Raw genomic sequence first — 16,819 nt, 5'->3', positions numbered from 1 at the left:
GGCTAAGGTCATGATCTCAGAGTTGTGAGATTGAGCCCCAAGTCGGGCTCCACAGTCAGTACAGAATCATCTTGAGATATTCTCTCCTTCTGCTCTTCCCTACTACATGTGCTCACTCTCCCTAGAATAAATCCTTTAAAAAAATGCATATGAAAAAAAAATGCATATGGACACCTGGGTGGCTTAGTCATTGAGTGTTGGACTCTTGATTTCACTCAGGCCATGATCTCAGGGTCATGGGATCAGGCTCTGCGCTTAGGATGGAGTCTACTTGTCCCTCTCCCTCTGGACCCACTACCCACTCATATACTCTCTCCTCAAATAATATCTTTTTTTTTAAGATGTTATTTATTTATTCATGAGACACACACACACACACACACACACACAGAGGCAGAGACATGGGCAGAGAGAGAAGCAGGCTCCACGCAGGGAGCCCGAAGCAGGACTCAATCCCAGGACTCCAGGATCACACCCTGAGCCAAAGGCAGATGCTTAGCCACTGAGCCACCCAGCTGTCCCTCAAATAATATCTTTAAAAAAGAAAAACTAAAAAAAAATTATTTAAATGAAAAAAGCATAAATTTTGATCTTTCTAGACATATAAGAGAACAAAGAAACAGATCAAAGACCACTCTCCTGAAAAGGAATGAAGAAAAATTTATTTTAAAATATTTAATTTGAAGTATACACAATACTGGGAATTGAAGTGCTTTGTGCCACTTCATTCAATATACGGTAGGAGGGTCATGTTCATGGTGAGATTCTTAAATGATTCTTGGAAATTCTGTGCCTATGAGATTTCTTTACAGTGGGTATAATATTCACTTAATAGATATATCTATACAGAAATACTTTTAGAGGATGTGGAGCAGAGATTACATACTTTGGGTCTTTTCCTAGCATTTCTCTTTAATCAGTTGTGCAAATCCCATTAAACTAAATTGTTTCTTTTTTTTTTTTTTTAATTTTTATTTATTTATGGTAGTCACAGAGAGAGAGAGAGAGAGGCAGAGACATAGGCAGAGGGAGAAGCAGGCTCCGTGCACTGGGAGCCCGATGTGGGATTCGATCCCGGGTCTCCAGGATCGCGCCCTGGGCCAAAGGCAGGCGCCAAACCGCTGCGCCACCCAGGGATCCCTTTTTTTTTTTTTTTTTTTAATTTTTATTTATACTAAATTGTTTCTTAATAGCAAGAGTCTGATGCACATTAATATAGTTGAATTCTTTCAATATGAAAAGAATCTAACTCTACCAAGTAGAGTGGAATTTTTTTTTTTGTAACTTGCCTCGAATTCCCTGACTTCCTAGTTAAATTCCACAGGCTTTTTTGGAATGTTACTAAGTTATTCAGATAGAAGGATCTGTGTAGTATGTAACTGGTCACTTATAACGGGAATTTTGTCTATTATGTTGTAGACTGCTGTCTTCATAGAGGATATTTCTCCTGTTATAAAGAAGATGAGGTGGTTGTGAATTAGACTGCCTCTAGGCTTCAGGAAATATGAATGATGCATTTAAACCTTGAGAATCACAGAATGGAAAGAAACTGTAGAACCAACATAAAATTAACTTTGTTGTGTAAAGATGGGAAATTAAACCTAGTTTACTTGTTTCTTGGTTTACCTGATTACTGCTAGAGCCAGGATAAGAATGTAGTTGTCTGAATATTGTCTTTCTTTTTTTTTTTTTTTAATATTGTCTTTCTTTAACACTTTTTTTTAATAAACTATTAGGTAAATTTGGTCTGCCTGCCTTTAAGCCCCAAATCAGGCTCTTCCAGGCTCGTCAATGTGGTTCCAAGAGAAAACCAGCAGGGGCATTAGTTTCAGGCGAGGCAGCTCCCAGATTCAGAGGAGATTAATTTTTTTACCCCCTAAGGAGTATTCACTCAAAGACATGGAATGGGAGCTGTCAGTACCAGCTGTGCTTGAGTTTCTGACCGAAAATGATGAAGAATGGGCTTAATTATGCTAACAGATTGAAAATCTAGACATACACTCTCCAATACACAATTAGAGATATTTTCTATATAGATCATGAGCGTTACATGTGTACAAAAAAGTTAACGTTAGGCTGTGGTAAAGTAACCATTTAATGCTGAGGCTCTATTTGGGAAATACACTACAAAAGTTAATATCCGTGGCTGTCATCTCATGACACCAGTAGAGCAAAAATTAATCACGTCAAATTAATTCTGTTACACAGTGTGATCTTTTTTTTTATACTAACCATTTCTTATGGAAAGCAAGTCCTCTTGGATGATCCTCTCGCCAGCCCATCACAGGCTCTACATATACATGTACCCAGTGTGGACTGAGAAGCATTACTTTGTAGATGTATTTTCAATAAAGAAAAGAAATTAGTTTTACATTAAAAAAAAAAAAATCAGGCTCTTCCAGAGCCCATTTGCATGGTGATCTCTACAGACCCTGGTTATTGATGAGGATGAAAGAAGTAGCAACAAATCAAGGAACCTCAGACCAATGCTATGGTTTCACATTAAATTGTCTAACTTGTGAGGGTGGGCCAACCTCCATATGACCAAAAATGAGTAGGTAAATAGGACTTTGCACCTCTACTTGTTGTACAACTGCATGAAAAAGTGAATAGGAAACCACGAGTCCAAGTTCCATACTTGGTCTACTCTTCTCCTTTATCCTTGGCCTCCGAACCTAGCAGATGTCATCTTGGGTCTTTATATATTGCCAGTAGGATTGTATAACTTGGTTCCAGAGAATTCTCTAAGACTACAGAAATTACCATGACTCTTCTCAAAGAAGACCTGCCAGGCAAATCCCAGCAAAATAGTTAAAATAAGAGTAATGAGTACTATGTAAATGAGTGGGGAGTTAATCTAGGAAACTCTTCTTAAATAAATGGAGTTCTATGACTAGTTAAATAGACAGCAATAGGTTCTTCCACCTTAAGATCTATTTCAGACAGATTCAATAGTAAATATTAACCTAAAGTTTATTTTTCTTTGAAATTCTATGTAGAATGTTTGTATATAAGCCACATGGTTATCGTTAATCTACTATGTCTATGATATTGAGAAGCGGTGAAACCATGCAATAATATAGACCTTATGTTATCAGTCTGAGTGAAAAATCAGGGAGTGGGGGCAAAAGCTAGGTACTGCAAAGGGATTGGTTTAAGAAATACTAATGTCTATGGGTTAGCTGACAATGGTTGGATAAGGAGATCCTTCTTGTTAGAGCGTTTTCTTCCTCCCTCCCACACATTCTTCTTTCTGCTTGACGATCACAGACCACTGGGTCTCTGCAAATTCACACTTTCACAGGGAGGAAGTCGGAAGTAGTTGGAGCGACGGAGTCGCCTTGGGGGTAAACCAGCCATCTGACGGCAAAGTTCATCTAGAAGAGAGACAGAGCATAATGGAATGGGAATGCAAAAAGATAAGAGGTCCTCTTTTATGAGAAAGAGAAGACCATAGGGTGCTGTAGTGAAAGATCGAAGAGAAATAGATCTGAGCTAGAACCCCAGATCTGCAGCTTCCTGGTTATTTATTACTTACTAGAAAGTTTAACTTTTCTCAACCTCACTATCCCTTCCAAGTATAGGCATGCAATACCTGCCTCGATGGTGTACTTGTGGATATTAAATTCAAATAATGTATGCAAAGTACCTAGCACAGGTGGCCAGTCAATTTTAGGTTCCTCTGTATACCTCGCTCCCAATTCTTACAATCATGGATTTATTAAATCTCAAAAAAAAAAATGAAATTCAATCATTCATTGTATATTTAAGTGTTTACTGTACAAATAGCTAACTTTAGCAAGTCCCTTGAGACACTTGAAAGTGCCTAGAGTCCCAAATACTCATCTTCAATCTCAAGGTGCTTCCCTTGCAGGTGGCTTGCGCAAGGTTGAGGGGGGCAAGCAGCAAGTTTCCTTCTGCGAAGTTAACTACAGCTCTTACTCAGGAGCTCAGTGCAAGATAGGCTGCTGAGTCAGAAGGGGCTGTGTCTGTGGTGCCTTCACCAACCGCACTTATCGTTTGGGGCTGGCCGTGGGGAAGGTGAGAAGTATCTTTGTTTCCACAATGCACGGTTTATAACCACATGGTTTGTACCCTTGTAATCGTTCTTATAAAGTTTTTCTACCCTCTTTTACTTCTAAAATTTCACAATAAGTCATGTAAATGGTTCCTGGAATTGGTAGACTGTTTAAAATGTTGCCAGCTTCTAAAAGTCCAGTCTTTCTTTTTAAAGATTTTATTTATTTATTCATGAGAGACACACAGAGAGAGGCAAAGACATAGGCAGAGAGAGAAGCAGGCTCCCTGCAGGGGGCCTCATGTGGGACTTGATCCCAGGATCCCTGAGCTAAAGGCAGACAGACGCTCAAGCACTGAGCCACGCAGGTGCCCCAGGCTGGGGTTTATTTGTTTGTTTTCCTTATAGGACTTATCTAAACATCAATATCTGAATTAGTGGAGTTATTATTACTATTTTTTAAGTAATCTCTATACCCAACCTGTGGCTTAAATTCATGACCCCAAGATCAAGGGCTACATGCTCCCCAGGCTGAGCTAGCCAGGTGCCCCTGACTTGGCTTTTCACCTAGAGCCTCAGTGAATGATCTTCAAAGCAGCAAGAGCTTCAGAAAGCTATATGTATAGGATAGGTTGGGGGTTGCAATCAAGCTGGAAAGAGATCCAACTGTACTTTTCTTAGGGTTGTGTTAAGCATACTTCTTTACTTAGATTGCTCATTTAAGAGCATCTGGGTGGCTCAGTGATTGAGCATCTGCCTTTGGTTCAGGTCACGATCCCTGGGTACTAGGACCAAGTCCCATATCAGGCCCCCTGTAGGGAGTCTGCTTTTCCCTCAGCCTATGTCTCTGCCTCTCTCTGTGTCTCTCATGAATAAATAAAATCTTTTTAAAAAATGCTTATTTAGCAGGGCACCTGGGTGGCTCAGTCAGTTGAGCATCTGCCTTCAGCTCAGGTCATGATCTCAGGGTCCTGGGATCAAGCCCTCCATCCCATCAGGCTCCCTGCTCAGTGGGGAGCCTGCTTCTCTCTCTCCCCTCTGCTATTCCCCCCACTTATGCTCTCCCTGTCTCTCAAATAAAATCTTAAAAAAAAAAATTGGTCATTTAGCATAACTTGGTGGAGCAGGGACTGATAAGGCCTAAAGCCCTCCTTGGAAGCCAGACCTTGGGTCCCTCACGATCATGTCTATTCACCTCTCTCATAACTGCCCCTCCCCAGATATCATCTTACCTTTCATAACTTCGTGTTCTTTACAGACAAGACGGGAGCAGATCTCATTGTTGATGATATACATACGTCGTAAACTGCCATGGTCCCAGTAACATGGTTAAGGAAGGAGATAGAAAAAAAAAAAGGAAGGAGATAGAAAAAAGGATTGATGGAGAACTAGCCTAGGCTGAGTGTGCCTCCTCAACTTCCATATTCTCCACTCTCCCCTATCTGTTCTCCTCTTCTGGATTTCCTTAATTATTTTGGATTGCTTTTTTTTTCTCTCCCAGAGGAGTAAAGGGGATAGACTGGAATTAATCCTTCTTCTTTTTTATTTTTTTTTTTTATTTTTTTTTTTTATTTTTTTTTTAATTTTTTTTTTAATTTTTTTTTTTAATCCTTCTTCTTAGTGAAACTTACCCACTCCACCTAGAGTCAGGTTTAATGCTCCTTGCTAGTTTTTACCTTTAGAGTTGGATCTTTTACTTTGGCCTTTTTCTATGAGGTAATAGATTCACTGTACCAGTATTTCTCTCATGACTGTCTTTTTCTCAGCCCTCTCCTCACTTGCCTACTAGCATCTAGTCTTATTGGTCAGTCTGTCCTCCATATACCTCAATTTAAGCTCTAGGTTCTATCTGGTACCAGCAGGAATAGCAAGGAGGGTCACCTTAAAAACTTTTGTGCCACCAAAGATTGAAATTCCATAGTGAGTGCTCTTTAAATAGTTACTGACACGAAAACACTATAGAAGAATCTGCATCTCCTGGGATTCTTTTACCTTGTGAAACATAGCTGATGAATGCATTGCTTGACTGGCCGGTGCACAGAGTAGAGTCTCGTGCAAGCAAATTTTTCATCCCGGCAATCTGAAGAAGTCCAACATAGAAAACAGAGGCATAAACAAAGGATTCAAGAGATGAAAGAAGATAGAATGGGGAAAAAATATAAGTATTCTCTACACAGGATCTTTGTAAGTTGGAGAATGCCCTCCTTGTTCACAAAAGCAGAACAGGAGGAAATTGGCTAAAATAAAATTTAGGTGCTTTCCTACTTGGAAGCAGAAGTAGATAAAATAATCTCTAAGAGTTCTTCTAGGAAAGTCTTTCTAGGTTTATCCAGGTGGCAGTAGGAAATACAAAATTGAAATGCTGCTGCTTACCCCATTCTATAGAATAAGAATTCTTAAGTGGGTCATAGTTTCCGTTTCAGTAGTTTCCAATTTTAGATGCACATCAGAATCATCAGTACAATAGAGAATGCAACTTTGGCCATGATAACTAGAGTAATATTGAGTCCTTGTAGTCACTCCCTGACTCACTAACCATCACAGAAAGTCCATAGGTAGTTTAAGAAGAGGACTGTTACCAGACTATCCAACAGTGCTTCCATATTGTCTCCCATGAGTTTGAGGATAGGAGCTCAAAAAAAAGGAGGGTACTAAAAATATTCTTTTTTTTTTTTTTTCATCATTCGATATGGCTTTATTTTCTGATCGTCCAAGTGCGTCCCACAACCAGCCTGAGCCCTGAACAGTCGGCAGTCCTGACATCCCGCCCCCGGGAGGAGGACACCCACTCGGCGCCTGGGCCAACGCCGGTGCCCGCGTCCTGCCCCCCATAAAAATATTCTTTACAGAGAATTGGAAGCTGGGCAGCCCGGGTGGCTTAGCGGTTTAGTGCCACCTTCAGCCCAGGGCGTGATCCTGGAAACCCAGGATCCAGTCCCAGGTTGGGCTCCCCACATGGAGCTTGCTTCTCCCTCTACCTGTGTCTCTGCCTCTCTCTGTGTGTCTCTCATGAATAAATAAAATCTTAAAAAAAAAATAATAATCGGAAGCAAGCTGGAAGGTATACCAAGTACCCTCCAAAGAATAAGAAGGTATATGAATCCCCAAGAAGAAAGCTGAAGAAAAAAAAAGACATGCAAAAGATAATCATACCTGCTGTGGTATTTTTATCATTGGGTGAAGCTGGAAGGCAGAAATTTCATTGAGTTATTACCAGTTCTAGAATTCATTACCTCTGTAACTGTCATGTTGCCTCACTTGGGACCCATACGGGGGTCCATAAATAAAAAACAAGTGAGTTGGTAATGCTTTTAGCAACATCTAAAAACCCATAATGGGCTGTTTGATCCACAAAATTGTAGAGATTTATAAGTTAGAATGGGAAATTTGATATTGCCTTTCTCCTTTCTCTTCTAGAATTGAAAACTGCATGGTTGTGTTGTTGACAAAAAACAAATTTAGTAGGGACACAAGGCAAGTAGCCATATGCCCAGAAGGGCTTCCTCCTACAGCTAAGGAGAGAAATGAATGTTAACCTGTAGAAGCTCATTTTCATAAAAGAAAATCACCTCTCTGTAAATCAGATATCTAATCAGAAATTAGATAAAAGTTATTTAGCAAAGAATAGCAAAGGTCACAGCCATAGCCAAACCTAACCTATGGTCAAGCTAAATAGGGACCTAGTTTGTAGAATGAATAATAAGTTAAGGATCAAGATGAGTTTTGGGAATACACTAACCATGGGAGTTATGTCATAATGCCATTGGAAGAGTTGCTGATAGATAGGATACTATACAAAGTGTAGTAGGTGATCTCTCATCTATCCCCTGGTTTCAATTGCAGGCTTACATGCTGAGAAGTCTCAAACTTCCAGCCCCAATCTCTTCTAAGCTCCAGACCTATGAAGCCACCTGCCATTTTATGGAAGAGTTTGTGGATTTTTCAGAGATCCTTCAAATCCAACGTATCTTAAACTGTCTGATCTTTCCCTTCACCAGTTAAAACCATTCTTCGGTGAATGGTACCACCATCTACCCAACCGAACACTAGATATCATCTCAACAGTCCTCTCACACAACTCACACTTAATTCTCTCTATCTCTACCTTAGTTCAGGCCACCATCTTTTACTGGAACTAGTGCAATAGCATTCTGGCTGAATTTCCAGTTCAAAAATCTGATGGGAATCTTTCTTTGTCTAAACTAGTCTCTGATGCTTTTTTATTTTCATCCTAAGCCTTTGGGCATAGTGTTTTCTTTACCCAGAAGCTCTTCTGCCTGTTTACTCGATTCACTGTTTTTTGTCTTTCAAGAAGCAACTTAATCAATGTCCCCTCCACAGAAGCCTGTTCTGACCCCCCAGCCCTGAATATTCTCAAGGACTCTTTCTAGAGCTTCCACAGCTTCTTTTGCTTATCCTGACCATGGCATTTTGTGAAACTGAATAAAGTTATGTTTCTTTACCTTGTGTATTACACAACAAATATCTAGTAAAAGAAATCGGCTTCATATTCCTGGCATTTAATAGTAGGTTTTCAGTAACTATTTCTTCAAAATCATCTAGTTTTTGTCTCCTTTTCTCACATCCTACCACTGTTTCTTGTAGATTTTGCCTTAATCATTTAATAAACCTCGTTTCTTCAATGTGCCAAGCTCTATTTTGTGTTGACATCTTTGAACATACTGTTCCCTCTTTAACTGCCTGGCCGTCTCCAATACTTCTTTCAAGAATTGATTTAACCATTTCTTCTAGAAAGTTACCCTTTATCTTCCCAAATATTGATCTGTTTATATATTTGTCTTGCCTTTACCCATCCGGTCTTGGGATCTTTGAGGGAAAGATCACATGTTGGTATTTTGTATATCAAACACCCAGCACAGTCTCTGCTTGTTAAGGAATCAAAAATGTCATTAATTTAAATTGAACTATTGGAAGAATGTGCTACATAAATAGAAAGTGCTACATAGAATGTGTAGTCCTATCTATTTGGGATCCTTCACCAGCTGTAACTGCCTTCCATAATGGGTTCTGGGGAAAGCCCAGAACGGCCCCAGTGGCCCTGGGATCCCACATCTGAACTCACCCAGGTCATCTGTGGAAGGCTCGATATCGGCCAGAACTGAAAAGGCACAAAACAGCAGGTGTGAGGAGGGCTTTGAGTTGGCAAGGGAGAAGGCAGAGGATAAAAAGGGAGAATGGGAGGGTGCCTGGGTGGCTCAGTTGGTTAAGCGTCTGACTCTTGGTTTTGGCTCAGGTCCTGATATCAAGATCTTGAGAGAAATCCCAGCATGGGGCTTTGCACTGGGCCTGAGCATGGAGTCTGCCTAGGATTCTCTCTGCTCTTTCCTGCCCCCTCCCCCACTCCAAAAAAAAAAAAAAAGATTTAGAAAATGGGAGGATGGAGGTATCAGGCAAAGTCAAGGCTATGGCTGGATTTGTGTATTATATCCAAGGAAATAGAGTTAATTGAAGAAATTATGAATTTTTTTTGGTACTATTTGGCCTACTGACATTATACTTTATTATGCATGCCTTATTTTAGTTATGCATCCACTTTGTTTCATCTATTTAGAGGACTGGGGGACTCTGTTTCCTTTTATCCCACTGTCACTGAACAAAACACCCCCAATCCCTCTATCCCTTTCTCAGAGATAAAAGCACAGGATTAATTAAAAGCTGGAATGAATATTGTGAATATCACCAAGAATCATGCCATTGTAAAAGAACGGTAATAAAATTTACCTGTTTCGTCTGTAGAGGGCTCATTCACCAGATCTACAAAGATACAACATAGGTAATAAAAAAACATAGGCAGGAAAAGTTGTAAAGGGAAGCAGGATAAAGGGATGATCTAAAAGGAGGCAAGAAAGATTGAAGTGAAAGGATGTAGTTTAAGGGACTTCCACAGAAGGAAATAGGAGAGAAAAGACTGGGCATATTCACAGCATCAGTGGCATCTATGACAGATACGAGGGTCTGCATGAGCGCCCACTAATTTCTGTTCTACTCCTCATTTATCTTTGTTGGACATCACCCTCGATCCTTCTATTCCTGGTACAAAAGCAAAGAAATAAAAAGGGTAGCTTACTTGGATCCTCTGTAAATGTTTCTGGTGTCACTGGAGTCACATCATCTGAATGAAAAAACAAATCAGAAAACATTTTATTATTTTTTTAACGATTTGATTTGTTCATTTGAGAGAAGGGGAGGGAGAGAGAGAGAACAGACTCCCCACTGAGCAGGGAGTCCAACGTGGGGCTGAAATATAGGACCTTGGGATCATGACCTGAGCCAAAGGCATATGCTTAACCGACTGAGCCACACAGGCACCCCAGGAAAACATTTTTTTACATTTAGTGCCTCCCATTCTTGCACTCCCAGTAAGTGGCTAGCACAGCTGCCAGCCCACAGCAAGTATCCCACAACCCAAACAAATATCCATTTCCCGCTTCCATGAATATACCTATGCGGTCCTAACATAGAATGTCCTTTTCCCTTTGTCTCTCACATGCCCATCAGATAATCCTCCACAGGCATCCACTTTCCTAGTCAGACTTTGGTTTAGGAAGAGAAGAATAACATATTTAATTGTCCTACAAAATAATAATGTATGTCGCTAATTTGAGTTTACTATGTGGCAAGCACTATTTAAATCTGTTTGTACAGATGATAAAATTGAGCACCGGCTAAGTAAATAATTTACCCAGGGTCATAGAGCTGTGATAAGTACAGTGGATTGATGACCTCTTTGTAATACTTATTTTAAGTGAAAATTGTCTTTCCCAAAGACCCTGATTTTGATAATTACAATTTTGAAATAATTGGATATCACTTTGCTGATATACTTACATACAAGCATATTCACCAAAGATGATGTTGATTTTTTTTTTAAGATTTAAAAAAAAAAAATTATTCATGAGCGACACAGAGACTGGCAGAGAGAGGAGCAGGATCCCTGTGGGGAGCCCGATGTGGGACTTGATCCCAGGACCCTGGGATCACTACCAGAGCTGAAGGCAGACAGATGCTCAACCACTGAGCCACACCGGTGCCTGATGTTGATTATTTTCTGGTGCTTAGTGAGAAGTGAGGTGAGGAGAAGGGAGGGGATACTTGTAGAGAATACCTTGCAGTTGTTCATTGGAAAATAAAGGCAGGAGGAGAAAAAAAAAAGGTTCAGGTCTTAAGGTGGAATCTATTATGATACACTAGAAAAATGTATCTGAAACTATAAATAATAGCACTACCTGAAACAAACTGTCTCAACCTTAAGAAACAAAATGACAGGGCAGCCCTGGTGGTGCAGTGGTTTAGCGCTGCCTACAGCCTGGGGTGTGATCCTGGAGACCTGGGATCAAGTCCTGCATTGGGCTTCCTGCATGGGGCCTGCTTCTTCCTCTGCCTGTGTCTCTGCCTCTCTCTCTCTCTGAATGAATAAATAAATCTTTAAAAAAAATAAGAAGAAAAATGACAAAGCAGTGTTCACATCTAAATATTTAATAAATATTCCATCTTCAATTATCCTTTATTGCACACGACTTCTCATCATAATCTAGTTTGCCCACCAGGGGTCAGCAAATTCTTTCTGCTTTGACTTTTTTTCTTAAACTGGTGTCTAAATGCCATGTTTAGTCTGGAAAGAATAGCATTTTTAGAAAGCATGCCAGAGCTATTGATCATTGTGGCAGAAGCAAAACACAAATAAAACATTGTGAAGCAATTTACTGGCTTACTACTTACATCATCCTCTTTTTAAAAAATTCAGGTAGAAGGGGATCCCTGGGTGGCTAGGCAGTTTAGTACCTGCCTTCGGCCCAGGGCCTGCTCCTGGAGTCCCGGGATCAAGTCCCACATCAGGCTCCTTGCATGGAGCCTGCTTCTCCCTCTGCCTGTGTCTCTGCCTCTCTCTCTCTGTGTCTCTCATGAATAAATAAATAAAATCTTAAAAAAAAAAATTCAGGTAGAAAGTCATGAGATTTGACCAAAGAGCCTTTTTATATTTAACACTCAGCATTAGTTTTCATATTTCAGAACAAATTTTCGTAAAAGAAATCCAAGTCTGTTCTAATCCCCCAGGACATATAAAAAAAAAAAAAACCATTAACCCTAGTCATTCTGAAAACCATAAGAGGGGAGTGGAGCCTCTCAGGGTGTAGCCTGGTCCCACCAGTTCCCTTCCTCTCTAGCTACATTCGGGGCCAGCCACTCACAGAAATGGAAGTGAACCAGTGGGAGAGCAGAGGGGTTGAGAGTGATTCCTTGCTGTCACCTCAGAATTTCTGGATAAAGTAATCTATTTCGGTATATTCCTCAGATTACCTACCTTTTCCATGAGCTACCACTGTGTAAATCCTTATCTAGAATTCATGAATGTTCTCTGAAAAGAAATCTTAAGTAGACATTTCAGAAATCATATATTCCTGCTAGGATAGCATCACAAATATGTAGACAAGGACCTGACCTTAACCAGCCCAGAGAAATGAATTCAGAATTTTTTTGCTAATGCTGAATGCTGATATAGGTTCAGAAACTTAGGGATTTGGATCCCTTTACCCACAGCAGGAAAAAAAAGAGTTGTTTCTATATTTTCTGTACCAGGATGCAAAGAAAGAAATGATATTGTGTCCCAATGCACACATAGAAAATTGAAGCAAGTATAATAAGGTAATCTTTTACTCTTGGAATGTACTAGTAATGTACTCCATTTTTATTTTAGTGTATACTAATTCATTAAAAATACCCATTGTGATCTGCTAATTTGATTTTATGGCCCTTTAATGGCTTATATACTGCTCTCAAGGGTCGGGAAAAGTAGGAGATAAGTTGTAATTATATTGAATGTCTGGAGGCAGAGTGGAGATGTTTATTGGAGTCTCTGTCATTGAACCGAAGGAAGCCAAAACATTTGGGTTTGGTCCATTAGTGCCAGAATTTCACTGTAGCACTGAGATGCCTTCTTTTTCTGCCTGCATGTTAGCTTCTCCATTGTTATATGGAGAAGAAAATGCTGTTAGGATTAGTGGCGCTTTCTGAGTGAGATAAGAGCTGTATAGGAGAGTGGGAAAAACAGATGGGCATAGTGGACGTTTTCGGCAAGGTACTTCAGTTGTTAAAAGAGGTAAAGTTTTATGAACTGGATAATAGGATTGTGGAAACTGGTGAATTGGAGCCTATTTTCCACACATTGGCACTGTGTCCCTCTGTTATATTATACATTCTTTAACTCTGAACATTCATCTATACTATCCTGATAATCCCAGCAGATAGGGTGCCTGGCTGTCTTGTCAGAAGAGCATATGACTCTTGATTCACAGGGTCTTGAGTTCAAGCCTCACACTGGGGGTAGAGATTACTTAAATATTTTTTGAAAACACAGAAGAGCCCAGATCCAAGAATTTACCTACCTCCTCGTTGACCACTGACTCCTAGTGGTGTCCACTCTGTACCAAAGGACAGAGAAAAGGGTTAAATGACTCCAGCTCCCCATCCCATATGGTTTTTATTAGATGAACCAGAAAATGATGAGAAACTGGTTGTACTCGATTTTTCTGCACTGTATTTCTATATGGTTCAATACAACATCACTCAGACCATTAATGACGTGGAAGTACTCAAGAAAAATAAGTTCCTGAGAAGAAAGCCATGCTTTGCCAAGCCCTGACTCCAGATGCCCTGTTACCCCCCTTTCCTAGCAGAAGGAGTGGGATCTTGTTCAGCACCCGGGGCCAGCAGCCTCTCTACTGTGTCCTGTAGTATCCCCACAGCCATCTTACTAGCTACACTACTGAACAAAGCACAAAATGATTTTCTTACGGTGTGTATCTGGCAAAATGAGAAAATAAAGCAGGATTTCTCTGCGGTCCGAAGATCACTTTCTGTGGCCAATCTCCTAGCTCCATTCTGTGAAACCTGTGATGGCTTTTCTTAGCTTACAGCCTGGCACATGTTTTCATGTGTCCCTGTGAATACATTTGTGTATATGCTGGAGCTAGTATGGGTTAGGTGGGAGCATATATTCCTCCACTGTGTCCCTTCATGTATTGAATTTGGCCCAGTTTATTAGTTGTCTCCATATCATGCCATTGTGTATCAGCTTCTTGCTCCTCTGTTTACTTGTATCTTTCATTGTGTGTGACCCTCTTTTGGTTAATAGGCCTTTGTGTGGATCTTCTACTCAGAACTCAGGATATGTCCTCCCAAGTCTGAGGTCATCTCTGATTTCATCTCAGCCCCTGCTTCTCAGAACCAAATCTGTCCTTTTCTTTAATGGCGATTCTAGAACTCAGTAGCAAGCACCTCTGCTGCCAGTCTCCTTCACCATCCCTCTATCCTGCCCTCTAACACACACATCCACACACACCGAGGAGCTGGCATTGCAGGGAGAAAAGATTCAAGGTAGGGACTCACCAGAGGGGATGATGAGCACGGTGAGATACAGCAGCACCTTGGGTCCCGTGAGCAACATGTCTAGTGGGAGTGTTGGGAGAGTAGAGGCTGTAATGCTCGCAGACACATCAGCATTGAGGTCCAGGCAAGGGTACCTGGAGGGCCCCTGTCTCTTTGTCTGCCCAGGGCTTTCCCTGGTCCCCCCTCTGACTCCAGGCCTTTCTCTCCTTTCTTTCACTGAACATTTATTTTCCTTCAAATTATCTTCTTTGCCCACTCACCGTTATTCTCATTCTCACTCCTTTTTTCTGCCAAGTCAGAGGAAACCTTACATTCTAACTGGTATCTTTGCTCATGTCCTGTGGCCGCTTTCAACCCCCAGTGTCTTATAGTCCTTTTCAATATCTGTGGCTTCTTAATATCATCTGCTTACCTCAGTATCTTGTCTCTTGAATTCCATGGATAATTGGGATATTCGCTCAATTCTCAGTCATTGTCATTCCCTATTGCCCCACTCTGGCCTTTCAGTTTAACACACACACACACACACACACACACACACACCCAACCCACCCAACACACCCTCTTGTCTGTTTAGGGTTTTATACAATCAAACAACTCACTGTGTATTTCTCCTCTGCTCTTTTCACCGAGTCCGTTGGCTGCCGAATGCGGCTCTCTCCTTCTCACGCTGTTTCTACTTTGGCTGGAGAATAAGATGAACAGAGCCACTCCCTGGGAAGGACTTCAAATTTGGCCTACTCTGAAACAATGAGATGAGGGAGAGCGAGGGAGAGAGAGAGAGAGAGAGCACGCGAGACAGAGAGAGAGAGAGAGAGAGAGAGCGCACCAGGCTAGAGGAGTGTGATGAGACTGGAATGAGAAGGGGGCTGGGGATTTGCACTCACTCACACCCTCATTCCAAAGGTTATGACCACACCAGTGAGTGATACTGCTGCTCCCTAGGAGGCCTGGCTCCCACTCACAAATGCCTTTCTTCCATGAGCCTCTTTTCCAAACTCTTGCAACCCAGCCCCTGGCCCACCTCTGCTGTGGGTTCCTTCTTACCTAAATAGTTCCATTTCATGCTTGGACAGCCTGCTCCTTCTCTGGCCATCTTCCATGTTTGCAACCTCCTCCTTTCTCACTTTCTTTTTCTTTTTTTTTTTTCTCACTTTATTTTTCGACATTCATTTCTTCAACTCTAACAAATTTCTTTCTTTCTTTCTTTCTTTCTTTCTTTCTTTCTTTCTTTCTTTCTTTCTTTCTTTCTTTCTTTCTTTTCTTTCTTCATCCTTCTTGACCCACACACTCAAGAATGTGGTTTTTTTCCCCCTCTCAGGGAATTCTATTCATTCCATTTTCAAACACACACAGATACCACCTGAGTTTTGTCCAATGGGAGGGTTGGCTGTTGTTAGGGTTAGGAAAAGCTGAAAAATACAGTACCCTTTGAATCCTTTTGAAATGTGGAGGAGCTCTGTGAGAAGACACGTTAGCCTTCTTTTTGTCTTTTGGCTTTATGTTTATGCTCAGAACCTTGGTTGCTGGCATCTTGAGGATAAAATGCCATTGGAAGCCCAAAGAACATTGGGTGCCAAGTTCATTCCATTTGCCTTATTTTCCAACAGTACTTTTCTTCATATCGTGGAATATGTAGATAACATGTTCTCTGATCCAGAAGTTTTAAAGACTTTGTATTTGCTCTTATTCACAGAAACATAGTGGCTGGACTGGTAAAAATACCTCCACTTTGGAAGGAATACATTAGAATTACAGAAAGTTCAATCTAAGGAATCAGTGACCATGTGTGCATTTAAAAGTGTATTAAGTTTCAAGTTGTCTCTTAGCTCCCTGAGTCTGCATCGTGTATCTCCCTGAGGAGAGTATATAGGTAGAGAGAGCAGATCTTGTTAATAGAATACAGACTAGACAAGGAAAAAGAGTTAGAGAAAGGAAGGAGGGAGGGAGAGGAAAGAAGGAAGGAAGGAAGGGAGGGAGGGAGGGAAGGAGGGAGGGAGGGAGGAAGGAAGGAAGGAAGGAAGGAAGGAAGGAAGGAAGGGAGGGAGGGAGGAAGGAAGCTGGTTAGTTGGGAGGAAGGGAGAACAATGGACATAATCAGAAATAAGGAAATAGCACCTTTGGCTCCTCCAAAGGAGCGATACATGTTCCATCTCTGAGATACATGGGTGCTGATCAGTCTCTAGAACAAATCTGAGTACCAAACCCAGCTCCTCCTCGTCTGCCTGGACGAGAACTTACTCTTCGCCCATCTGTTCTGCAGTGAGAATGTAGAGACTGGAAAACAGATGTGATTCTAATCTGGTGAGAGTCAGGGAAAGAAAAGGCAGGGAGGTGGGGGTAGGGAAAGAAACAACAACAAAAAGCCAGATGCAATTCAGAGCTAAGGCAGGA

General features: G+C 41.1%; 2 protein-coding genes across 10 annotated transcripts in view; one reads left to right on the top strand and one right to left on the bottom strand.

Annotated features, from left to right (window-relative positions):
• The window catches only part of RIMKLB (ribosomal modification protein rimK like family member B), a 170,206-nt gene that overhangs the window by 50,555 nt on the left and 102,832 nt on the right, over positions 1-16,819 (top strand). The gene's annotated exons all lie outside the window — the stretch shown is intronic.
• On the bottom strand, positions 1,671-15,289 carry MFAP5 (microfibril associated protein 5). Of its 3 annotated transcripts, XM_077871148.1 has the most exons (10): positions 15,028-15,288; positions 14,426-14,485; positions 13,423-13,458; positions 10,107-10,151; positions 9,761-9,793; positions 9,102-9,137; positions 7,172-7,201; positions 6,011-6,098; positions 5,251-5,324; positions 1,671-3,377 (listed from the first exon to the last, which is right to left on the bottom strand). In XM_077871148.1, exons 2-10 carry the CDS (start codon positions 14,481-14,483, stop codon positions 3,265-3,267), a joined length of 513 nt encoding a protein of 170 aa, XP_077727274.1. In that variant the 5' UTR covers positions 14,484-14,485; positions 15,028-15,288; the 3' UTR covers positions 1,671-3,264. The 3 variants fall into 3 exon arrangements, with proteins under 3 accessions (XP_077727274.1, XP_077727275.1, XP_077727276.1); XM_077871149.1 differs by lacking the exon at positions 9,102-9,137 and having other exon boundaries at positions 15,028-15,287; XM_077871150.1 differs by lacking the exons at positions 7,172-7,201; positions 9,102-9,137 and having other exon boundaries at positions 15,028-15,289.

Source organism: Canis aureus, chromosome 25 (genome assembly GCF_053574225.1).
Source record: "Canis aureus isolate CA01 chromosome 25, VMU_Caureus_v.1.0, whole genome shotgun sequence".
NCBI lineage: Eukaryota > Metazoa > Chordata > Mammalia > Carnivora > Canidae > Canis > Canis aureus.
The sequence above is the reverse complement of the archived record's forward strand: the minus strand, read 5'-3'. Positions and strand labels throughout refer to the sequence as shown.

What these genes read in the sequence shown, in the direction of transcription:
- MFAP5 (XM_077871148.1), bottom strand. Translation starts at nt 14,483, where the DNA reads ATGTTGCTCACGGGACCCAAGGTGCTGCTGTATCTCACCGTGCTCATC. An exon ending in GCCTTCCACAGATGACCTGG is followed by an intron (nt 7,202 to 9,101) that starts GTGAGTTCAGAT and finishes TCTGCCTTCCAG; the next exon opens with CTTCACCCAATGATAAAAAT. An exon ending in AGAACACGAAGTTATGAAAG is followed by an intron (nt 3,378 to 5,250) that starts GTAAGATGATAT and finishes TCTCTCTTCTAG; the next exon opens with ATGAACTTTGCCGTCAGATG.